Here is a 21,960-nt window from a genome sequence, read left to right on the forward strand (position 1 = left end):
CAAATCACGAAATGGTGTTTCTGGTCATCCTTCTCGGTTTGGTTGTGTGTCTGACTCGGTGCTGGTTGGGCTCCGGCTTCTGGGTTAGGCGACTGCGATTGCATCGGGATCTCCGGATTTCGTGCGACTGTGAATGTTTGGTAGACGAGATCCTGCTCTACGCCTTAGGGGTGGAGACGACGGTGTTTGACCTCTGGAACCTCCTGCTTTTCTTCTTCGACAGTGGGAGCTCGCATGCGAACGTTACGGTGGCTTCCGTGTCGCTCAGCGGACACGGCGTCGCGGTTGCGGCGAGAGGAGTGCTCCTGTCGAATGGTCGGGGCCAACTCAACAAGGTCTCCGCGGCGTCGGTGAAGGTTACTCTGCGCGGTGTCTTCGGGTTGGACGCCGAGTTCTCTGCCACAGACCTGTTCATTGAGACCGCTGTGTGCCAGGTGATCTCGGCTGAGTTCAACTGGGGTAACGGTTGGATGCAGTGGGGTAAAATCTCTCTAGGAAGGCTCATGATCTCGTCCCTGAAGTTGCAGAACAAGGTATGCAGACTCGACAGCCTATGGCTTGGAATTTACCTGGCCCCTCTTCTAGAATGGACGTCTACGTATCAAGACGTGTTAGGCAACCTGGTAACGTCAGTTGACACATCAGGTGCGATAAATAGCTTCAACCTGCTGGATCTGGATGCTGTGGAGACTGACGCTTCGATGGTGCTGATGCACGACTGCACGGTCGAGGCCGACTTCACACTCGTCTTCACGAAGTCTGATACCGCGATTCGACTGACGCGGCTTTCGGTGAACGCGACGAGTTTAACAAAAGGCATCGGTGGCCTCGTGATCACTTCCACTGCGGTTTCTGTGTCGCAGCTGTTCATAGTTCTTCGATGGGAAGCGTTGTCCCGTGTAGCAGATCTTGTAGAATGGCTCTTGAAGTCCTGTTCATCCACCCAAGGCACGGGTACGAAGGTTACTTTAACTCTGGAATCAGTGGCTGTGCTCCTCCCCCTACCCGCGATTTCGCCCCTCACGCCGCTCATCTCCGCTCACATCCAACCTCCCACAGACCTCCCGTTCTATGACTGCGACGACGCCATTCTCCAATCTTACTTGGGCTTAGGCGTGCAGTCGGCGTCAATGGAACCCGACTGGAGACTGACTCCTTTCCTTGGTCGAGTTACATGTTGTGAGCAATCACCGGAATCCGCCGTTCCAAACGCATTGATCGTGTCGGACAACCACTTCAATCTGACCGTCGTGGGTAAGCCGCTCGTACACGTGACAGACGGCACTGCAGCCCTACCCCTCGACTTCCTGCTGGATGCTGTCTGCGCCTTCGATGCTTACAGGAGGAACAGCCATCTAGTCCGTTTTTTGCACCAAGTGGGGATTATAGCGAGGCGGGTGCCCTCTCGAGGAGGAGCATCACTGTCTGGTGTCGCAGCGGAGATCACCAACCTGAATGTAGCAGTCGTGAACTCTACCACTCATACCCCAGTAATCGTGGCTCAGGTGAACGTTGCCGGCACCCTGGGAACTCTTGCAGGCGATATCCTTGCCCTTGGCCCTGACATCTGGCCGTCACCCGTGTCGCGTGACTGCGTCGAGCTGGTGCCGCTAGGCATGGACCGACTCCAAGTGGCTGTCGTCCTGGGGCGCCCAGCCACGGTATCCGTGTCGCGAGTAGTTCTGCTGGAGGTCACAGATGAGCGGATGCATGGAATTAAAACGGCGCTCACGCATCGATTACCCCGGCCAGTTCCCACGTCCAGTGAGTTTAATGGGGGCAGTCACACAGATTCTTTCCAACCAAGTAAAGTACGGCTCGTGGGACTGGAGACGCGATTGGATGGTGATTATCACCCGATCTCGGCGCCCAGCACTGGCCCCACTGCACAGGTTGTCGGAGGGCCTGACTTCGTGTCGGTGGTGATTCGTGAGATTCAGGTGCGCCTTCGTTGCGCTGGTCTCAGCCTTATCGGTCCTAAAGGTCCAACTCCCAGTTTAACCGTTCCTCTAAACTCGCGTCCGCTCAGAATTGTTGGGTGTTCAGATCAACATCTGAACCTCGCAGATCTGCACCCAGATCTGTTACTTGGACCTGTCCGAGTAGGCCCACTTCGAGGACAACTGCGCACTTCAAAGCTTACGTTGGAAGCAGCGTTCACTGTTAGAAATGACACCCCTCTGTGTGTGACTCTCTCGTTTCGACGCCCTGACGGGGCAATCAATCTGAGAATGGACGGCTTCTCCGAGAGCGTAAGGGGCATCTAACATCCGAATTCAGCCTCTACCATGCCTGCCCGAGACCGTGACGAGCGTATGTGCGATGTGGAAGGGTCTTCACTCGGACGCCGTCTGCTTTCGAGAATGCCCCAAACGTTGCGTCAATCTGGTACAGTTGGGACTTCAACTGAGAATCAGCAGCGACCTTCTTGTTGTCTGCGCCGATGTTGTCGTGGTCAACCTGTGCCGATTGCCTGTGGATCTGCAGTGTATGACCCTGCCAGCCTACGAGCTCGCAATTCCTCCTGATGTTGGAGCGCAGTACGCTCAGTTTCTGGACTCAGGACGAGCTATCGACTTTCCCACATTGAACACTCTTCGCTTGGACGGGTGTTCCGTGTGCCTCCCTCCCGACAACGAACTTCCTCCGTTCTACACTCATGCCCTGTTTACTTCAGTAAACCACATTATGGTTGCAGTGCATTGGAAGCTCCAGAAAGGCTGCAGCTTTTGGGGTCTGTTAGTTTGCCCCCGTTTGGTGGTAATAAATCGCACGTCATTCTCCATACAAGTCTCGCAAGACCAAGAGTGGGAGACCCTTCAGACTCGAGAGGCGGCGCAAACTCAGAGTCTTCTGGTAAAGCTTCGACTGGTCGGCGTCGAAGTGGAGGTTAACGCTGGTGGCGCTGGCTGCGCCGCAGTCTCCCTGATCCCAGGCCAGCTCTCGTGCAGCCTAACCGTAACGGAGGGCGACTTCCGACTGCTTCAGGTAAGGACGGCTTGTCACGATCCGCTGCCGGACATCGCGTTCGAAAACCAAACACGGGTGCAGCTGCATATCCGCCAGGTGCTTCCCGACCAGCGGGATTTATTTGTCTTGAACCCCGGAAGCCGGAAAGCCTGGAAAACTCACACCAGGAAGGTGGAGAGCGTTGGGGGCCGCCTTCGTAGTCACTGCGTGTTGATTGTGGCGTTTGAGGCCGCCTCCGTTTCCGTAGGCGTTACGATCGACACTGGTGACCTCCAAGACTCCTACCAAGTCAGCCTTCTGAATGGTTTCATGCTGGACGTCACAACTGCGATAGGAGACAGGCTGGAGCTTACAGCAAGGTTGCGAGGCAACCAATTCGGTCCTCGTTGCAGCATGTGGAAACACATGTTGTGTCGGCCAGTCACGGCCGCTCCAGCCATTGACGATAGCCCGTGGATCTCGAAGCTGGAGGTTTCGCTGGGAACGCTTCGTGGTTTCGGGTCGTCGATGAGTAGCGTGCAAGTGCAGACGGATTTCGTGAAGGTACTGCTCAGCGGGGAGAGCTTGGAGGTTGGCACGTTTAAGCCCAGCCAAGCCTCAGCCCGCTGGTTGCGTGTGACATGCCCCGTAGCAGAGTCTGTTGAGTTGGATGTGGAGGTCGATGGAGCGGAGGTAGACTTTTCTATTCCTCACGTCACCAGTGCTCTGTTTTCTGGACTCGTGTCTGCGCTGGCTCCGGCTATTGCGGCGGTCGAAGCTCCGGTGCTGCCTTTAACAAGTCTCCGAGCAACCATGCACAACACCAAGATCAAAGGTATGGTGCTGAGGAAGACTGCCTTTAGCTGGTCTGCTGCATCTGGCCTTGACCTCCCAACAGAAATCAGCAGTTGGTTGTCTGGTGCTTCGTGACTCGAAATTCGCCAAAAGAATGGGCACGCGTGCGGGCTCTCTGGAGGTCGTGGACCAACTGGGCTTTATACATTCGTGTGAGATGGGTCTACATCCTTGATCAGCGACTCAGGCGGAAGACCAGAGTCGACACGTTAGGACCATCCAACGGCTCATGTTGAAGGAAAAGGAGTGGTCACGTGCCTGGCGTCGCTTTCTACGGAGGGATGGAATCACACACAATCGACTCAAACGGAAGAAGCTGGTCAGGCGCGGTGTTCCCGCCGAGAACCGCAAGGCGCTGTGGATGCTCCTGTTGCAAATCGACCGTCCCAACATTGCTGAGGCCATCGGTGACTACAACGATATCCTCTTGGGGAAAATACCTAAGGGTACGAAAGCGCAGATTCTACTGGACATTCCGCGGACTTTTCCCAACAATATGTTTTTCCAACACCCTAACACACAGGACTCTCTTAGGTGAACATTATTGTGTTTCATTATTTATTTTTTTTCAGGCGCATCCTCTGTGCATTCGCCGCTTGCAAACCCCAAATTGGCTACTGCCAAAGCCTTAACTTTATAGCAGGTTTCCTCTTTTTGGTTCTACAAACCGAGGAGCGGGCTTTTCGAGCCATGGTGCAGCTACTAGACTCGCCAGATGAAGACGTCGGACTTCACGTGGCAGACTACTATTCCCCCGGATTAACTGGACTCCGCAGAGACATCCAAGTTGTGACAATACTTCTACGGAAACGGCTTCCCGCCGTGCTGGACAAACTGGATGTGGGCGTATGTTCAATCCGACACAGAAACTCGGATACTTTGACCTGACTGCTCTTGTCTCTCCCATGTTCCTCACCCTCTTTATCAACAACTTCTCGAGCCATGTGGTTTTACGTAGGCGCCGACGGGGCCCCTCAGGCAGGCATCTGGGACTGTATGATGCAAGAAGGGATTAAGGTTCTTTTCCGGGTGATTCTGGGACTATTCAAGACGTATCAAGATGAGATTCTAAGGTGAGACGTGAGGGGGGTGCATATTCAGGGACGACGCCACGTTCGAATCTGTTTATGCATTTTTTAGGAACAGAATCCCTGTGTTGGCTCAAGACCCAGTTATGGTACTGGACATTGGCTTCAACCTTCGCGGCTTCCGCGGGCACGATTTGCGGGAAGGACGACGCGAAGCTCTGAAGCACCTCGACGAATACGTACATACACCTCGAACTCCGCGGCCCGAGGAGAGCTCGTACATCCTCACAGAGCAAGTAGCTCCTTTGAAGCAGCGACTCATCAGCCTACTGAGCGGTGAGTGTCCGCAGGGCACTCATTCAGCGACATCGACAAATTATCTTGACGACGGAAGCCGCACGTCGACGTCCACGCTAGACATCGTTCCTCGCATTTTCGTTCCCCTGCGTGTAAAGGGGGATGCACCGCATCGCAGCATTGGCAGCATCCGGTCGCTGATGCTGCGAACTGAGTCTATGGCGCCAGTGTCGGGCGACAATCCAATATCGCAAAGCTCGCTAGAGTCTCGGTTGACGCCTCCCAGCCTACAGCGATTTCGCCCGCCACTGCCTGCCGACATTCGAGTGTATCCGGTGTCATCGTACGATTCTTTAACTCCAGCCACGGAGGATGAGGAGGAGGAATCTCCGAAGTCCTTGACCTTTGCTGCCGAGTCTACGACGACGCCGCAAAGCTGCATTCGCGTGGATAGGCTTGTCGAGGACTTCGGATCCTTACTCAGGGCCCAAGAATTTTCCTCTGTCTCGCCGAGGTTTGAAAACGGCGAAGAGATGGCATGGTGCTCGTGTTGCAACTTTCATACGTAGCTTGATAATAAAGATGATTCAGCGTAAAAAGTAACTGTGGTCTATACTACCGTCGTTCCGGTCGTCTGCTGGAAACTCCAGTATTGTCGAAATTTACATATCAATATCAGTGGTTTCAAAACACATCCTATAGAGATATCAACAGACCTTCGGACCTGACACTACATTGGCCTTGGTCACTCTGCCTCCGTCAGAGAACTTCAGCCAGCAGTTCCATGACCACGTAGGCGTAGTCTTGTGCGTAAAGCACGTGCACCTACGATTTAGCTTGCACAGTTGCTGACAATCTGCAGTCGAGCCCACTCGATGCCGGGTTAAGTCGTTTCCGTAATAGTCGATGCCGGCCTCCAGACAAGACAAACTCTTTGTCTTGGCCACCGCCGCTCCACAATCCAGCAACCCGGACTCAGACCACTGCGGACATGTGCTGCACCATGGACGGGCGGTCTCCTGCAGTATTGACGTGACTTCGCCCAGTGGCATGTCGGGCTTTAGGCTGAGCATTAACGCGACGCAGGCGGTAGTCAAAGGAGCCGACACAGAGGACCCATTGGAGTACTTGTACCATGCTGGCGGCTTTGACAAGGCCCGACAGCCAACACCCGGTGCGCTAATCTGCACCTTAGCAGAACTATAGTTGCTAAAGTACGGCTTGCGTTCATGGCGGTCATGAGCACCAACTACGAATAGCGCAGGGTGCTTTAGACGCATGGGCCACAGGTCTTCGGCGTCGGTGAGTTCGCGACCTTGATTGCCCGAGGCGACGACCCACAGAATGTTGTGAGCCTGTAGGGCGTCCAGCAGCCGTATCCAAACCGCGGCGCTGCTGCCGGTAACGTAGAATGACCCATTGAGCACTCGGACTCCGCTAGAAACAGCATAGTCAACACAAAGTGCTACTTCATGAAGACGGTCGGATATGTTACAGAAGACTAGCTTAGCGTCAGGAGCTACGCCCACTACGCCGTAGGCATCTTGCCGGGCCAACATGTGTCCAGCAACCATCGTGCCGTGCCACTGGTAACCGCCCACCCCGATGTCCCCATTGCCCAAGTTCAAATTGATGCCTGAGATATCATCAACGTAGTGATTTCCGTCGTTGTCAAGCCCGTCTTGGACTTCGCGTTTGTTGATCCAGAATTGCCCCTGCAGTTCGGGGTGCTCGTGAATGCCAAACTCGACCTGCATAACGCGTTGAGACGCTCCCCTTGTGTAGAACCAAGCCTGAGCCAAGTTTATAGACTTCAGACACCAGTCATCCTCTTCGTCGGTCCAAATTAACTGGCGGGAAGGAGTGGACTCCACGGAACCTTCCAAGCTGTCGTCATTCACATTATTATCCAGATCTAATATCGACTGCTCCGTTTCGACAAAGTCCACGAAGTCCAGTTTGCGGAGTCGGCCTTCGAGTTCATCCGCGTCATTGGCTGGAGCCTCTACAAAACCCAACCCCACGTGGTTCAGCACGCGCACCTCCCCCAAGCCACCCAGACTCCACTCTAAGTGCTTCTTGTAGTTGACAGAGGGCCCAGTCGTGCCAAACGAAATTACGGTGTTGGCAGGCTCCAGTGACCTAAGGGGTGGCGGCACTTGTCGCAAGACAACAGCGGCCACAGATGACAAATAGAGCTTCATAATGTGTAACGAAGATGAGTTCGTTGGCTATCTGACCCCACATTCATGGCACCGACGAAAGATACAATGGCGAGGACAAATAATAAACTTTGTAGAAAAAAATAGGCTTCGACTGCTTCTTCACTCATCTTCTAGAAGCATCAAGTGTTTGTCTGGCCACTCTCGTGGGCTGGAGCTCGTCTCAAACGTTCGAGGGGAGTCGCGGGGCGAGTCGACAAACGGATCTTCCGAGTTGCGCAGGTGCTCAGGAATCGGTCTGTTCGACTTGATCAGCGCGTTGGTTATGGGATGTCGCTTGACTTGCACTTCAGGCACAACCCTATAGCGAGGGGACATCAGATTAAATTTTACTAATTTCCACTCACATATTTCGGATGTTTATCGATATAATTTACCCCACATAATTCGGAAACACAATAAAGGCTAGGCACACTTTCTGTGTACGATGGCGGGGCCGGACTCGTCGTACTCGTCCTTGGTGATCCACATGTTAGCGAAGGTCGACAGAGAGGAGACTATGGAGCCTCCAATCCAGACGGAGTACTTTCTCTCTGGTGGTGCTACGATCTTTACAGACATGGCTGATGGAGCCAGCGACGAGACATCCTTTGTCATTCTCTCGCCGATGCCATCGTACATGGTGGTGCCGCCAGACAAAACGATGTTTGTATAGAGATCCTTGCGGATGTCCATGTCACACTTCATGATGGAGTTGAAGGTGACAACGTGAATTCCCTTGGCCTCAGAGCCCAGGAACGAAGGTTGGAACAGGCCCTCAGGGCACACGAACCTCTCCTTACCGATGGAGATGGTGTTGCCGTCAGGCAGCTCGTAGGTCCTGTCGATGGCATCGTTCTCCTCGGCCTTCTTCAGTTCTTCATCATAATCTAGGGCAACATAACAAAGCTTCTCTTTTATGTCGCGCACGATTTCCTTCTCGGCGCTGGTGCTGAAGGAATGACCTCTGTGATGCAAGCAGGTGACTAGGTAGTCCGTGAGGTCGCGACCAGCGAGGTCCAGCCGCATGACAGCATGGGGAAGGGCGAATCCCTCGTAGATCGGCACAGTATGCGACACGCCGTCACCACTGTCCAAAACAATGCCGGTGGTCCTTCCAGACGCATACAGAGACAGCACGGCCTGGATCTGCACGTAGGTGGCGGGGCACCCGAAAGTCTCGAACATCATTTGGACCATCTTCTCCCTGTTGGATTTGGGATTCAGAGGGGCCTCAGTCAGCAACACAGGATGCTCTTCAGGAGAGATCCTCAGCTCATTGAAGAAGGTATGGTTCCAGATCTTCTCCATGTCGTCCCAAGACGAAATGATGCCGTGCGCGATAGGGTACGACAGAGTGAGAATGCCTCTCTTGGCCTGCGCCTCGTCTCCTACGTAGGCGTCCTTCTGTTCCATACCGACCATGATGCCTCTGTGTTTGGGACGTCCGATGATTGAAGGGAACACGTGAGAAGGCGCGTCCTCCCCGGCCATACCACACTTGACCATGCCGGATCCATTATCAACCACACAGGGTACAGCGTCTTCGTGACTCATTCTACGTATTTACGATTTCAAACTTGAGTATATGTACGACTAAGTCAGTATTCGTTATACAGCCCATCGGTGACGCAGCTTGTTGGTCTTCATAACGAGGTTCAGGACGTTGCGCATCGACACCGCCGGACTTCCCCCCTGGAACTGAACGCAGCCGTTGATCTCAGTGCCAATAACATTGGGCAGTGCCGAGCCAAACAGCACGTCTTTGGTGCCCCTCAGCTTCACGCTTATGGCGTTGAGCATGGAGAATGAGCCGCCCTCGTTGTAAGTTATCCTCAACGGAAACGACTCAAACTTGCAGGGCTGTGAGAGTCCAGACGGGAAGGCCGCCATTACGCGTCGACCAACCAAATCCAGCACAGAGTCCATCTCCTTTTCCCACAGTTCCTGGAACAGTGGCTGGAGGCTCTCCGCGCTCTGTGCCAACGGGAGGTTACCCATAGCCAGGCCAGCGCAGCTGTTGTAGATCACGAACGTCTTTAGGTAGTTAGTAATGGCCTGCGACACGTAAGAAATGTCAATATGGAGGGCGCACTCACGTGTAGCTTGTTCATCTCCGGAATCCGAATAAACACCACAATGCTGTCAGCAAAGGATCGAAGACGCAGCAAATTTTTGCTCCCCGTCGTAGCGGAGTAACTGGAATAGATGAGACAAAGAGTACAATATTATCTCCAAAGGCTAGTAGGATTACTTTTCCACCGTGTCACTGGAGACCTTGTTGACCGCAATCAGGTCTCTCAAGCTGTAGCACTCCCTCACTGGGTCCCAGTGCACGCATCTGGGTTCAAGTATGTGCAACTGCAGCTCCGTCGTCTCAGTACTGATGTCTCCTTCAGGGGGACAGAGGTAGAGCTGGCCGTCCTTCAGTCCGGTGAGTCCAGAAATCCACTCGCCCAACGCTGATTCTTCATCTCCGAACCGGATGTGTATCTTGAAATCCTCACTCTTGGCCAAGGGGCTGGTGTGGTTGACGTACTGCCTTTGGTGCGGGGCCATTTCAAGGCCTCTGGAACGGAGAGCGACGGCTGGCAACGGCGGCTCAGGCTTGGCGAACCTCAGAGGTTCATATATGAAGTACTCCCTTAGGTTGTGCATGAATGGTCTGCAGCGCTCGTTCGTCTCCAAGTCGAGGACCACCGGGTGCTGCCCCCGGAAAACCATGTTGCATTGGCTGGAGGTCCGGCTGAAAGAGACCAGCGAATCCAGTTCCATGAACGATTGGTTGACCACTGCAAACTGATCGAGGGGACCAGTGACTGTAACGCCTTCGGGTTGCAAACGGATCTCACCAACACCCATTTGGCCACGATACGGGATGTCAAACACGCCAAGAGACTCCGTGTCCACTCCAATTTTCCTGTCAGGGTCCGATGCCATAGCGGAGAAGTGGCACGTGAAGTTGAAGGCTTGGATGGCCTTGAGCAACGAGGAGATGGCGGTTCCGTCGAATTGCTGGAACGCAAACAGACGGAAAAGGCGATTCTTGTCTCTCTGAGGATTGCAGGCCACAGTCACCTACCATAAATACGATCTCGATATGCTGCAGGTTGATGAACTTTACATCCGCTACTGACTCCAGCATAATGAAGTTGTCCTGGAGAACGTGGATGTGAAGACTCTCCGTATCAATGTCGTTCATGTTATGCTGATTACTACCGACCCTCTGCAACTCACCACCTCCAGTGCGACTCGCTTGTGGTCAAATGTCACGTCCATCACGACGCTCTCGGGGAGGATGCGGAGCTTGAAGGCACGTCCATACGTGCACGTTAGTGCCTCGGGAAGGCAGCGTGACAGGTAGATGGACGGACCCAGCATGATATCCGTGGGTCTGCACCACGTGAATTGAACGAAGTAAGAAACTACTCACTGCAGAGGCGTAACGGGACGAAGCTCTCCGGCTCCAGGACCCTCCTCCGAGAGCAGTTTTCGGCGCTGTTCAACGATTTCGAGTATGTTTCTCGCTGGATTAGCGAAGTTTTCGGCAGCTCACAGAAGATTTCGTTCTCCAGCCGACTTTCAAAAGCGAAGGTATAGTCCTTTCGAGGGCCGCCGATGGACTTGATTGTGGTCTTGTGACTAGCGACATCAACGCTGAAATCGTCTGGGCCCTGAATTATCGAGAACTTGGCGACAACATCTTCGATCTCGTGAACATTCTGATCCTGAAGATTCCAATTCACATAGGCTGCAGCCAACTTCAAGAAGGCCGCGAACACCTCTGGCTTGGACGTCTGTAGAAAGACTGGCTCGCAGTTCAGGAGCAGGAGTCGGCAATGGTTGGGATCTCCGGTCGTGACGACGTTCCAGACGTCTCGCCAGTCGAACACTACGTTCACTGGGGACAAATCCAGAGAGAGGTCATCTTTGTTGATCGTGGAGCTGAACTCCTTGGTGCCTACTCGACAGGTCAGGACCCCCACAAACGACATGAGGACACTTACGTCTTCGAAGTGCTGCACCTGCAGCTCGTCCGTGGAGAGCGTCCTGTCAGGAGGCGCGTAGGTCGCCAGCGCCAAGTCCCGAAGGTGCTCGTGCTCCTCCTCGACCGTCTCAGGGGGCGTGTCCACCGCCACCAGCATCATGAGGAATCGTCGGGCTTGCTGACTAGCCCCAGACACGACACTCACCTGTTGTGTTCGCATATGGAGCGTCACTGGAGATAGCCCCTCCATTGCGAATTGCACGTGAGGCCCGTCCCCATGAACAGCGTCGAGGATTCGACCCATAGACACGGTGCGGTTGTACACCACAATGGCTGTGAGGACCTCCTCCAAGTTGCTGGGTTAGAGGGGGTGCGATATACATACGGAGCAGCCTCTTCTTCCAGGATGATAGTGTGATACATCCCTAGGTGGTGTCTGGACCGGAATCCCATCACTGTCCTCTTGGATGAGCTTATGTCAACCACATCGAACAGGCTGAGATGTGCGAGGAAGCCGCACAGCTGAGGATGAGCCTTAAACTGCTCGTCGAATCGCTCCACGCTCAAAGATGCCCAGTCGATCTGTGTCGTGCTTGCCCACATGCCCACCACCAGATTGATCTCCCTTTCCTCCTCCAACTCAGGATCTACTCGCAGCCGCAGATGCGGGCTGTGCTCGCAAAGCCACTTGTATGCCTCGGGTACCTCCCTCTCCAGCATCGGCACGTTCAGCGCGTACTGACGCATGAAGCCTCCAGCCTCTCCCCGATGGCTGAGCCGCAGCGGCAGGAAGACGGTCACCATGTCCATAGACTCCGCGGCAGGGGCCTGCGGCGCAGGTTCCGTTTCTGGGAAAACGGGTAAAGCGTCTGTGATACACCATCTTGTTCCTCACAGGTTGTCTTCACGCCGTAGGCCTCCTGGAGACTGTCCACCTCTTGCTCTGCCTGGTCGATCCGACGCATGTACAGCTTGTGAAGGAGCTCCACAAACTCCTCCTTCATCGCTCGGCTAGGAAACGCGATCTTTAGGTAATGGCGCTCTCCCTCAATATCGGGAAGCCGTTCTAGTCTCTCAACGGCTATGCTGACTTCGTTGGTGGTCGGGCTCTCTTCGAAGTCGACGATGCTCTCTGGCTCTATCGCGATCCACGCCGGCTCTTCCTCCTTGTATGAGCCCACAGACGAGCGGTGGGCTACTCCTTGAATCGAGTTTCGGCGGGTGTTGGATTCTCTGCGGAGAAATGACAACCAACGACCTGAGGAGACTTACTCGTTCAACTCCTGGAAGTGCACGCTGTCTCCGATTTCCTTCCCGGCACTGGTTGAGTAGAAGGTACCTTCGACCTTGGATTCACTGGATTATGAAAGCCCGGCTGACTCACGTAGGTTGGGTGTAAACCCCAAGCCAGTCAACGTCAGCGACGCGCACCAACAGATTCAGGTCTAATACCCTGTCAAGGAGTCCTGGGTAGAAGTTGGTGAAGAGGTCGAGCAACTGAGTCTTGGCTTCTGCCGACACGCCCTCGTCTGCGTCGCAGACCTGGAAGTCGTTGGAGTAGTTGAAGGCGCAGATTATGGCGCAGACGTTGCCAAGCAGCACCGCTTCGTACTCGTCGACGGCCTCCACCTCCACAGGACCCTCGGGGTCGCCGAAGAAGGCCATTACGATCTCCGTAGGGGACGCCTCCTCCGCCAAGGCGAGAGTGAACAGATTGAGGCGGTCTGCTACGCGCATTCCGAGCTCTGACCCTGCCTGTGTGGGAATCGTGGTAGCGTCGTCGATGTCTGAGTACGTCGCTTTGGGTTCCACAGCGTTCAGAGGGGGCAATGTGGGCAGAATGGGTGGCTGGAAGGCGATGACCCCTGTTCGTGGGATGAAACTGCACATCGTACAGAGCGACCGTTCCTCGCTTCGTAGAATTCGCAAGGGCAGCAGCCAATTGCCGTCCTCGAGCTTGTGCATCCCCTGCAGGCCTTGCACATCGTGAAAGTAGTACCTCCTCCACTGTTTGTGGTACTTGAACTTCACCACGCGTCGAGGGTTCTTGACATCCTCCGCTGTTGAACGTGTCAGTGGTATTAGTTGAGCTTACTTACGAGGGTATTGGTGATAACGCCACTTAATGGGAATGGGTTCTCCGCGGAAGTTGTAGCAGACTTCGTTGGCGTACTGCGATGACACTGATACGACCGCCCCACCTCCATGACTCGCACGTGCAGCGGAGGACGGCTACGCTTGTACCGCTCCCGCTCGTTGGGGTCTTTGGCCAGCAGGACCGAGTGGCTCTCAACGTAGTTGAGGTCGGGTATTACGAGCGGTTCCATTTCATGAAATTGTTCGATAGTTACACCTCAGTCAAAGGTACATAGCTGTGTATACACGAAACTCCACTGGAAGCGTTTTGCGGTTCCATTTTACATGAAACCCCACATGTACAGTAGCGTCTGCCGTACACATGAGTCCTACCTGGCCGTGGATGTCTGGTATTACACGTCATGCATCTCTCAAAACCAAATTCGACTACCAGAACCAATTGATGCACCAAGCGGAGCTGCAGATGCTGTAGCGGCGCCCTCACAAAAAAAGAAGAAAAAAGATCAGCCCACACCTATCAGCCCACACGTGACTAAGTATGACGTAATTATTAGTCAGATTGAGTAATGGCCCCATCACCTCCTATAGTGCAGACATGCCTTACGCCCGCCCAGACGTACTCTGAGGTGGTCTTCTACGGCCGCCACAAAACCCATGCCAAGACTTGGAAGTTGTTGGTATCTGCGTTGTCTGGCGGCATTTGGATTGGTGTTTTCGGTCACTGCTGCACATTGGGAGCGGGGAAGACGTACAACCCGCTGGACGCTACCAGCTACGGGTTTGCTAGCTTTCTCTACGCAGCGCTGTTTCCCGGCGCCTTCGCCTCCATCATCTATACTGGTTCCGATCTTTTCACATCCAATACTGTCGCCATGACGCTCAACTGCGTCGAAGACCACTTTTCCCTTCGCTCCTTCGCACAGCTCTTCAGAGTTTGGGGGTGTTCTTTCTTCGGAAACTATGCCGGAGCCGCTCTCTACGCTGCCATATTTTCTTATCTAGGCGGTGGATTCCCCGAAGCATCTGCTCAGTGGAAGTTCCTCTGTACACTGTCCGAGCATAAGGTGCACGACGATTGGCTTGCAATCTTCGTCAACGCTATCGGTTGCAACATTTGCGTGACGGTCGCCACCTGGTGCTGTTTCTTCGCTAAGGATGTGGCTGGGAAGTTCCTCTGCATCTGGTTTCCTGTAGCTGGCTTCTGTGTCGGAGGATTTCAACACGTTGTCGCCAATATGTACACCCTCTCTGCTGCCGGAATGATGGGTTGCAACGTTAGTGCCTTCGATGTCATCGTCAAGAACATCATCATATGCGCATTGGGCAACGCTGTGGCTGGCTGCTTCGTGACCGGTGCTATTTGGGCACTGATGTATGGCGGACAGGTAACTTCCGACTACGACCTCATCAACCAGTACAACCGCATCAAGGAAAAGCGAGAGCTGATCCTTGCGTCTTCGTCGTCGTCGGAATCCTCCGTGTGATTTGCAAGTCTGTATCGGAGTAATTATTCTGACCTCTATCGCTGCTTCAAATCCCGCATGTGCTCGAGTTACGCTGTGCAGGATTTATTTAGCGGACAGAAAATTGAAAAGATCTCTGACTCACATTATCCAAACTGAAGAAACTTGATGACGAACGGGTCAGTGATGACCACGCGACGCGTCATGGAAAAGCGCTGACCTTGTGCATTGTAGTCGGAATTCTTTGTATGTTCAAGTTGTAAATCTGCAACGGAACAATGTAAAGGAGAGTGGTGCCGGAAATCGGACACCTAAACAAATTACATATGCCGGCAATCGAATCCGAATCACTTCAAGAGCAACCACGTCACTAGACCACAGATGCTCAAGGAACCACTTCCTTCCAGATTCACAAGAAGTTGGATGATACACTCTCAATTTCACAGTTGAACAGTTTTTTGGCTTTTCCGCCGACGTGAATAATTGGGCGGCAAGTGAGACCCATGCCGGAACACCCACTCCATAACTTCTCTGCTGCGAAGGTTCACCGACATCTCCGAGCGTCCTTGGAGCATACGTCGCCTGTTGTACACCAGTCCCCGTGCCTTCGAGACCTCATACATGTCTCGGAAGTCGCGAGCCGCCGCCCAAGCCTTGCCAACATCGAAATCGTAGTCACGCAAGTTAAATCTATGGGTCAGGGCAACATCTTGCATCTTGGTCCGAAATACGAAGGACTGCTCTTTCGGCACCCACATAACATTCCGCATATCGTTGGGGGTTACACCCAACCATCGTTGCATGTCAGTTGGGCGAGTCCGCGGGCCGTGTCGAAGGCGAAAGAGTACACAGTCGAACAGTGCTGTTTCATGTGAGAAGTTCGGCAACATAGGGAAGGCCACGAACTTAACTTTGCCTTGCTGCCATGTTTTGGAGAGCCAAGAATTGCTTTGCCCATCCCAGAAGATGCCCAATCTATTAGCCTCGTGGTCATACCAATTGCGGACTGCCGAAGCCAGTTTCCATTGAGTGAGAGAAGAAGCGCGCATAGCGGTCACGTCAGTGGTGGCGTCCGTGGCGGTCACTTCACTAGTGGCGGTCACTTCACTAGTTGTGGCGCCCGTAGCGGTCACTTCAGTGGAGGGTGGTCGAAGCAGCGGGCTTAAAGGTCCTGTAAGGTGCGTCTCGTAGGAAGGACCTGGCTTCGCGTGTTCGGAGAGATGCATTTCGGCAGAGTCCAGCCGCGACTCCTCTGGATACGGCGTACGCGGTGCAAGAGTTGCAAACGAGCACGTGAGGAAGGACGTTAGACCCACCTGGGAAGCGTCAGGCAGAGCACCCAGCCTCATTATTGCGGTATTTCATTCAGAGTCAGCAATTGCGACGAATCACCTTTTCTGTAAATGAAAGTCAGCGCTTCGTAGTTTATCAATTGCGACCAATCACCTTTTCCCTAAATGAAAGTCAGCGCTTTGTAGCCATTCCTTTTTCCTAAGGTACGAGTTTAGCTCATTTTGATCCATTCATTCCAAGGAATGTCATCATTAGTTTTTGTGAGTGGTTAAACAAAGAGTTCTTTAAGAAGCAAATGGCAGCAAATGGTGGGGTTTCCCTACCCCGCAACTCAACGCCGTCATACCGCTGGAGGATGCGGTTGCAGCTCTCGTTCAAACCGTTCGCTTGCGGGTAGCACGGGGAAGTGAAGATTCGCCCTGGGAGCGCCATAGTGGGGCCCCCACATCTTCTCTAGGAAGTTACTGACCAAATAGTGTTGGTCCTTCCCGTCAATGTCGCATAGACCCACAAAGTCCAGGGAAATCATCTCAAATAGGATAGGTTCCTCCAGAACCTCCTTGAGTTGCCTCCTGTCTTTGGGTAGCACATACAGGACAGGACTTCACGTAGTCCTCAACATCCACATCCCATCCGGGCCAGTCCAAATAACGCCTCACAATCTTCCTAGTCGCTCTCGATGTCGTAGAAACCGATTGTGATGAAACCACCGCAAAACCACTAGCATGGCCACATTCTTAAGATCCAGTCTTGAGATCCACCATCTCTCTTAGTGACATGTCTGGGGACTTCAACAATAGAAGGAGTTGTGAGAAGATGTATGATGCTTCATGGAAAAATCCTGTCAACAGCCTCGGCTGGTTATCGCCTCCCTAAACCGTAGGTTCCAACTCTCAAAATCCAGGTCGAGATGCGCACTCACCGTGAAGCTAGTCGATCTGTCGTTCGCTGAGCGGCACGACTCAGCAGCGATCTGGCTCGGTGCGGCTTTCATCATGGCTTTATGGTCCAAAAGGGATAAGACCAGACTCACAATGAGCTCATTCGACAAGCTGAAGAGCCCTCAACATCTTGTGAAAGACGACAAACAGTCTGGCTGTTGTGTTCAGCGCACAAGTGGGCGGCACCATAAAGCGATCAGAGAGTGCCCTGACAGACTCTGTGGCACACTTCCTCCATATCCAGCCTCGGATTGACGTTGTCCAGCCGCGGATTCACATCGTCCAGCAGTCTCCATGACGGCAGGTCTCTACCCTCACCTCATTGTTGGGAGAGCTCTTCCCTTCATCGCGAAAGCCCGCACCAGCATGCGTGTGGTCACCGCGGCCACATAGATCCGCCCTAGAGTGCCAACTTGAGGGTCATAGTTAGCGCGAGACATCTTCTTCAGCTTTCTGAGCCCGTTCCGCCCATCAAAATTATTATGTAACACAGGAATCTCTCAGCTTGGAAGAAGATAGAAGGCACAGGGCAGGCCTGCTGAGCGGGTGGCCACTGCTTTTGAAATGCTCCAGTATCGTTGCATTGTGTATGGTGTTTTACGCTAACAACTTTTTCAGGACTGCAGTGGAATCCGACAGTTTAACTAATACCAAGCTTTTCGTAAACGTTGAGACGTAAAAAAAAATCAGACACTTTTAAGGTAGCCAAATGCCTCGTCATGTAATTAGTGATGCGCAACGAAACTATCTGCGTTCTAGTGAAACCCCAGCCAAGGGAACGGACTTTCACCTACATTCGGAACTCAAGTGCTAACTTATCTTTCGTATGAACATAACGATTCCGACAACACCACCACAAAAATATACACAATGACGGAAGAGGATGTCGGAAAGAAGTCGGAGACACCTTATGAGCTAGAGGTGGAGCTGGAGTCGGACGAGCTGCCTTCCTCATCGGCATGATGAAGCTCTTCCTCGTACTCCTCGGGCTCTATGATATGGTCCAGAGCGAAATACGTGGGAATGGAGGCAACGACTGAAAGGACAGTGCCAACGTAGAGCTGATGCTCGTACTTGAAGGTTGAGATAAGATCGGTGCCCCAAGCAACAGTAGCTCCAAGGGACTGGATGCCCTTATAGCAGGCGGCATACTTGACGTTACGGGTGATGCTGTTGCCAGCGGCAGCGGACATCAGCCAGTAGCAGAAGGACTGGAACACGGCATCCTGCATGCCCATGAACATGAAGACGATCACTAGACCAGCATAGCGCCCATCCTTCAAGTCAATGTTGCATCCGGGTTCACCCTTGTCCCAGCCCTTGCCGGCTCCTGAGCCACATGTGATGGTGTAGTTCACGATGAAGCAGGCACCCCAGGCAACCAGGAGATTCAGACAGTTCCAGATAAAAGCGTAGACGCCTCTCTTCCTCATGGTCCAGCCCTTCTTGTCTGTTATGAAACCAGTCAACGTAGCGCCGATCATCTGCGCACCCCAGAAGAGACCAGAGTTCAAGCCCCGAGTCCTAACATTGAAGAGACTGGAGTTGTAACCGCCGAACTCGTAGGTGTAGAACCAGTTCGAAGCGAAGAAGAAGAGAATCATCTTGACGACAAAGGGGTCGGTGATAGCTTTGCAGGCAGCAATGATTTCCTCCTTTGCGCTGGTAGCCTTCTCAAACACAACAGGCGTACCGTCATTTTTGGTGACCTTGTTGGGGTCTACGAGAAGGAAGATGGAGGAGAGGGAGCCCACGATCATGAGAGCGATGAAGGTGAAGTAGGAAGCCGGGTTCGCAGCGCCACCATCGTTGCTCCAGTTGAGACCCATTGACAGAATTCCGCCGAAGACGCCTCCCAGGTTGAAGATGATCCAAAAATTTCTAATGAAGGCGCCCTTCTCGTTAGGATTGGAGTAGGCCATCATGATAGCACCCTGAGCGGTCCAGAAGAGGCCAGCGCCTATACCCAAGACAGACCCTCCGACGGCGCCGACCCAGTCACCCTTATCACTGTAGTAGGCACAAATGGCGTAGATGGCGTAGGTGAGTCCACCGAACACGAACAAAGGCTTAGGCCCCAACATGTTGAAAAAAACACCGGAGAAGTACCCTACGACAGTAAAAAACGCGTAAAGCGTAGAGTTCATGATAGCGGCTACCTTGGTGTCAGCAGACCCAGCTCCTCCAAGACCCGACAAGGCGTTGAACAGTCCAGGGCCGCAGAAAGCGAGGAATCCAACAATGATGACTTGCGTCGAGGCTTTGTACAAGTTGTCCTTTAAGCCCATTTGCTACCGTGTAGTAAGAATAAGCAATAACAGGTGTATTTGACTGCACCGCATGAATGTGGGGCAAAATGAGCCGCCCTTATGCAAAAGGCATGAGGCCTAGTCCTAGCCCCGGAGATGCTGGGTGCCTTCTGAACGGTTCCCTCAGAAACCATGAAGGTTTTTTTTCCAGTTATGTTGGCCCGCCGAGAGTGGTTCCGACATGCAAAAAACCAGGTTACTGTGGTGGCTGTGCTGGCATTCTGTGGTCCAGGAATGTTCAACGCCTTGTCGGGGCTGGGCGCTGCTGGGTCCGACGACCCGGCTGTCGCCGCCATCATGAACTCCATTCTTTACGGCTTCTTTACCGTCGTTGGCTACTTTTCGGGCGCTTTTTTTAACATGTTCGGGCCTCGAGTATTGATTCTGGTTGGAGGGCTGAGCTACGCCGTCTACGCTCTGTCTGCGTTTTACAGTGACCACGGATATTGGGTGGGCGTCGTAGGGGGGGTCGTTCTCGGTATTGGAGCCGGTCTCTTCTGGACCGCTCAAAGTGCCATCATGATGGCCTACTCCACTCCGAACGAGATTGGCAGATTCATAGGCCTTTTCTGGGTGGTCTTCAATTTCGGAGGCGTCTTTGGAGGCCTGTTGACTATGGCCTTGAATTGGGACAGGAATGAAAGTGCTGGGGATGCTAGTCCCACTTCATTCTTCTGCTTCATCGGCTTCATGGTGTTAGGTGCAGTCGCCTCCATATTCGTATTGGCAAATCCCAGCACCGTTGTGAAATCTGACGGATCCTCCGTCGAGTTCGAGAAGGCGCAAAATGCGAAACAAGAGATCGTCGCTGCTGGGATGGCCATAATGGACCCCTTTGTCCTAAAGATGCTTCCGTATTTTTTTATTTCCAACTGGTTCTACACCTACGAGTTCAACGGGTTCAACAACATGTTGTTTAACGTTAGAACCCGCGGGCTGAACTCCGGCCTATTCTGGGCCGCGCAAATGGTTGGCGCGACAATGCTGGGCAAGTTTATTGACTATCCTCACTGGCCTATGCAAAAACGGGGGCGGGCGGCTTGGGCCTTCAACGTGCTCTTGATCATCATGTCATTCGGAATCGCCATCATCCTGGAAGTTTCTTTTAAGTGCGGCGCAGGTTTGCTGCCAGGAGCCAACGGCACTGGTTGGGATAAAGGCGAGGGCGTCTGCCTTCCGGTGGAGGGCCACACTGGGGACCCTAGGTGTGCTGATAACTTCGTGTTCCACGAGGGCTGCGACATCGACATGGGTTCGAATTCAGGCTATGTCGGCTTGCTGATGAGTTTCATGCTCATGGGGTTCCAGGATGCCGTGTTCCAGTCCTTCTGCTACTGGCTGATGTCTGCTGCCGCTGGCAACAGCATTTCCCGTAACGTCAAATATGCCGCCTGCTACAAGGGTGTGCAATCGCTGGGTTCATGTCTTGTCTGGGCCGCAGACTTGTCTTCCGGATTCAAGTATCGCTACCAGGTTGCCCTAGGCGCCCTCCTCGCCCTGTTCTCGGCAGTACCTGTCTGGTTTGCACTCGAACACGTACAAAACGATCACGAAGACGTGAAAGTTGTGGAAGCGGAGTCGTCTGTCAACGCCTGGTCTGTCAGCCCGCCTCAGGAGATCGGACTGCTCGCCAAGTCGCCCCAGATGCAGACTGGTTTATTCTATGAAACTCTTTCTCGCATTTCGAGTGAAGTGTCGAGCGCCGGCTGCGACCATGAACTGCACCTCATGATTTAGAAATTCTGACCATCCGATATGACTAAAGGATACGACTTGACAAGGCCCGCCCGAAATACTCCAACATTCAAACATCCGATGCCTACGAGGCTGCAACTGATGAACACAATGATTGGGTTGAAGGACGCGCCGAGTAGGGAGAGGCCGACGAATGCATGGAGGAGACCTCTGTAGGAGTACTCGGCTGCGTTCCACCAACGTAGGGATCTCACCCAACAGTGGGCAGAGCCGCCGCAAAACGAACTCGAATCCCAAGGGCGACACCTCGCAGGTAATGCCAACGGCGGACATCCCAAGAGCATACCCCGCCAAAAGGGCCTGTGAAACAGAGCACGATCGACTTACTGTGGTGAAGCCGCCAGAGACGAGGCCACTGGTGCCAATCACGGACGCTGCCACAAACCCCAAAAGCAGTGAGCTGGCTGTTAGCAACCGCAGCAACAGCACAGTTGACGACTTTAAGTCCATGTCGCCCACTAATATCGAATAAGCGTCCACGTAGAGACAACCGCCGCCAACGTGACCGCCAACGTGGCACGTGACTTAAGAGGCAACCACCGCCAATGTGGCACGTACGTAGAGACAACCACCGCCAAGGTGGCACGTAACGTAGAGACAACCACCGCCAATGTGGCACGTACGTAGAGGCAACCACCGCCAATGTGGCACGTACGTAGAGACAACCACCGCCAACTTGGCACGTAACGTAGAGACAACCACCGCCAACGTGGCACGTAACGTAGAGACAACCACCGCCAACGTGGCACGTAACGTAGAGACAACCACCGCCAACGTGGCACGT

General features: G+C 53.5%; 13 protein-coding genes across 24 annotated transcripts; 5 read left to right on the plus strand and 8 right to left on the minus strand.

The window, feature by feature from the left end:
• Nucleotides 1–11: 11 nt before the first annotated feature.
• On the plus strand, nt 12–3,879 carry KVP18_001600 (uncharacterized protein; the record flags this gene model as incomplete). 3 transcript variants are annotated; one of them, XM_067951783.1, is made up of 3 exons in its annotated part: nt 12–1,764; nt 1,792–2,252; nt 2,281–3,879. In XM_067951783.1, 3 exons carry the CDS (start codon nt 12–14, stop codon nt 3,877–3,879), a joined length of 3,813 nt encoding a protein of 1,270 aa, XP_067813323.1. The 3 variants fall into 3 exon arrangements, with proteins under 3 accessions (XP_067813323.1, XP_067813324.1, XP_067813322.1); XM_067951784.1 differs by lacking the exon at nt 2,281–3,879 and having other exon boundaries at nt 12–2,267; XM_067951782.1 differs by lacking the exons at nt 12–1,764; nt 1,792–2,252 and having other exon boundaries at nt 2,323–3,879.
• A 19-nt stretch (nt 3,880–3,898) lies between these two features.
• Nucleotides 3,899–5,698, plus strand: KVP18_001594 (uncharacterized protein; the record flags this gene model as incomplete). 3 transcript variants are annotated; one of them, XM_067951768.1, is made up of 7 exons in its annotated part: nt 3,899–3,956; nt 3,984–4,338; nt 4,377–4,644; nt 4,671–4,758; nt 4,787–4,877; nt 4,906–5,168; nt 5,196–5,698. In XM_067951768.1, 7 exons carry the CDS (start codon nt 3,899–3,901, stop codon nt 5,696–5,698), a joined length of 1,626 nt encoding a protein of 541 aa, XP_067813308.1. The 3 variants fall into 3 exon arrangements, with proteins under 3 accessions (XP_067813308.1, XP_067813307.1, XP_067813309.1); XM_067951767.1 differs by lacking the exons at nt 3,899–3,956; nt 4,787–4,877; nt 4,906–5,168; nt 5,196–5,698 and having other exon boundaries at nt 4,034–4,338; nt 4,377–4,692; XM_067951769.1 differs by lacking the exons at nt 3,899–3,956; nt 3,984–4,338; nt 4,377–4,644 and having other exon boundaries at nt 4,747–4,877; nt 4,945–5,698.
• Nucleotides 5,699–5,836: 138 nt separating this feature from the next.
• On the minus strand, nt 5,837–7,333 carry KVP18_001613 (uncharacterized protein; the record flags this gene model as incomplete). Of its 2 annotated transcripts, XM_067951803.1 has the most annotated exons (2): nt 5,889–5,954; nt 6,002–7,333. In XM_067951803.1, the coding sequence occupies 2 exons, from the start codon at nt 7,331–7,333 to the stop codon at nt 5,889–5,891; spliced, it is 1,398 nt and encodes a 465-aa protein (XP_067813342.1). The 2 variants fall into 2 exon arrangements, with proteins under 2 accessions (XP_067813341.1, XP_067813342.1); XM_067951802.1 differs by having other exon boundaries at nt 5,837–7,333.
• Nucleotides 7,334–7,453: 120 nt separating this feature from the next.
• On the minus strand, nt 7,454–7,669 carry KVP18_001606 (uncharacterized protein; the record flags this gene model as incomplete). Its single annotated transcript, XM_067951793.1, has 1 exon — nt 7,454–7,669. The coding sequence occupies one exon, from the start codon at nt 7,667–7,669 to the stop codon at nt 7,454–7,456; it is 216 nt and encodes a 71-aa protein (XP_067813332.1).
• An 87-nt stretch (nt 7,670–7,756) lies between these two features.
• KVP18_001601 (uncharacterized protein) lies at nt 7,757–8,887 on the minus strand (the record flags this gene model as incomplete). The annotated part of the gene is made up of 1 exon (XM_067951785.1): nt 7,757–8,887. One exon carries the CDS (start codon nt 8,885–8,887, stop codon nt 7,757–7,759), a length of 1,131 nt encoding a protein of 376 aa, XP_067813325.1.
• A 54-nt stretch (nt 8,888–8,941) lies between these two features.
• On the minus strand, nt 8,942–9,444 carry KVP18_001604 (uncharacterized protein; the record flags this gene model as incomplete). 2 transcript variants are annotated; one of them, XM_067951790.1, is made up of 2 exons in its annotated part: nt 8,942–9,388; nt 9,430–9,444. In XM_067951790.1, the coding sequence occupies 2 exons, from the start codon at nt 9,442–9,444 to the stop codon at nt 8,942–8,944; spliced, it is 462 nt and encodes a 153-aa protein (XP_067813330.1). The 2 variants fall into 2 exon arrangements, with proteins under 2 accessions (XP_067813330.1, XP_067813329.1); XM_067951789.1 differs by lacking the exon at nt 9,430–9,444 and having other exon boundaries at nt 8,942–9,331.
• A 136-nt stretch (nt 9,445–9,580) lies between these two features.
• On the minus strand, nt 9,581–13,645 carry KVP18_001599 (uncharacterized protein; the record flags this gene model as incomplete). Of its 5 annotated transcripts, XM_067951777.1 has the most annotated exons (11): nt 9,581–10,384; nt 10,413–10,538; nt 10,568–10,724; nt 10,764–10,857; nt 10,887–11,496; nt 11,524–11,674; nt 11,704–12,187; nt 12,214–12,551; nt 12,591–12,674; nt 12,703–13,378; nt 13,414–13,645. In XM_067951777.1, 11 exons carry the CDS (start codon nt 13,643–13,645, stop codon nt 9,581–9,583), a joined length of 3,756 nt encoding a protein of 1,251 aa, XP_067813317.1. The 5 variants fall into 5 exon arrangements, with proteins under 5 accessions (XP_067813317.1, XP_067813318.1, XP_067813319.1 ...); XM_067951778.1 differs by lacking the exons at nt 10,764–10,857; nt 10,887–11,496; nt 11,524–11,674; ... (3 more) ...; nt 12,703–13,378; nt 13,414–13,645 and having other exon boundaries at nt 9,581–10,345; nt 10,413–10,487; nt 10,568–10,711; XM_067951781.1 differs by lacking the exons at nt 9,581–10,384; nt 10,413–10,538; nt 10,568–10,724; ... (2 more) ...; nt 11,524–11,674; nt 13,414–13,645 and having other exon boundaries at nt 12,116–12,551; nt 12,703–13,283.
• Nucleotides 13,646–13,981: 336 nt separating this feature from the next.
• On the plus strand, nt 13,982–14,899 carry KVP18_001602 (uncharacterized protein; the record flags this gene model as incomplete). The annotated part of the gene is made up of 1 exon (XM_067951786.1): nt 13,982–14,899. The coding sequence occupies one exon, from the start codon at nt 13,982–13,984 to the stop codon at nt 14,897–14,899; it is 918 nt and encodes a 305-aa protein (XP_067813326.1).
• Nucleotides 14,900–15,318: 419 nt separating this feature from the next.
• On the minus strand, nt 15,319–16,227 carry KVP18_001615 (uncharacterized protein; the record flags this gene model as incomplete). Its single annotated transcript, XM_067951805.1, has 1 exon — nt 15,319–16,227. One exon carries the CDS (start codon nt 16,225–16,227, stop codon nt 15,319–15,321), a length of 909 nt encoding a protein of 302 aa, XP_067813344.1.
• Nucleotides 16,228–16,511: 284 nt separating this feature from the next.
• On the minus strand, nt 16,512–16,700 carry KVP18_001607 (uncharacterized protein; the record flags this gene model as incomplete). The annotated part of the gene is made up of 1 exon (XM_067951794.1): nt 16,512–16,700. One exon carries the CDS (start codon nt 16,698–16,700, stop codon nt 16,512–16,514), a length of 189 nt encoding a protein of 62 aa, XP_067813333.1.
• Nucleotides 16,701–18,020: 1,320 nt separating this feature from the next.
• KVP18_001609 (uncharacterized protein) lies at nt 18,021–19,400 on the minus strand (the record flags this gene model as incomplete). Its single annotated transcript, XM_067951797.1, has 1 exon — nt 18,021–19,400. One exon carries the CDS (start codon nt 19,398–19,400, stop codon nt 18,021–18,023), a length of 1,380 nt encoding a protein of 459 aa, XP_067813336.1.
• A 153-nt stretch (nt 19,401–19,553) lies between these two features.
• KVP18_001612 (uncharacterized protein) lies at nt 19,554–21,158 on the plus strand (the record flags this gene model as incomplete). 2 transcript variants are annotated; one of them, XM_067951800.1, is made up of 1 exon in its annotated part: nt 19,554–21,158. In XM_067951800.1, one exon carries the CDS (start codon nt 19,554–19,556, stop codon nt 21,156–21,158), a length of 1,605 nt encoding a protein of 534 aa, XP_067813339.1. The 2 variants fall into 2 exon arrangements, with proteins under 2 accessions (XP_067813339.1, XP_067813340.1); XM_067951801.1 differs by having other exon boundaries at nt 19,575–21,158.
• A 274-nt stretch (nt 21,159–21,432) lies between these two features.
• Nucleotides 21,433–21,648, plus strand: KVP18_001593 (uncharacterized protein; the record flags this gene model as incomplete). Its single annotated transcript, XM_067951766.1, has 1 exon — nt 21,433–21,648. One exon carries the CDS (start codon nt 21,433–21,435, stop codon nt 21,646–21,648), a length of 216 nt encoding a protein of 71 aa, XP_067813306.1.
• Nucleotides 21,649–21,960: the final 312 nt, after the last annotated feature.

This window comes from the organism of the source record quoted next (genome assembly GCF_019968955.1).
Source record: "MAG: Porospora cf. gigantea A chromosome Unknown PgA_NODE_123_length_36421_cov_359, whole genome shotgun sequence".
NCBI lineage: Eukaryota > Apicomplexa > Conoidasida > Eugregarinorida > Porosporidae > Porospora > Porospora cf. gigantea A.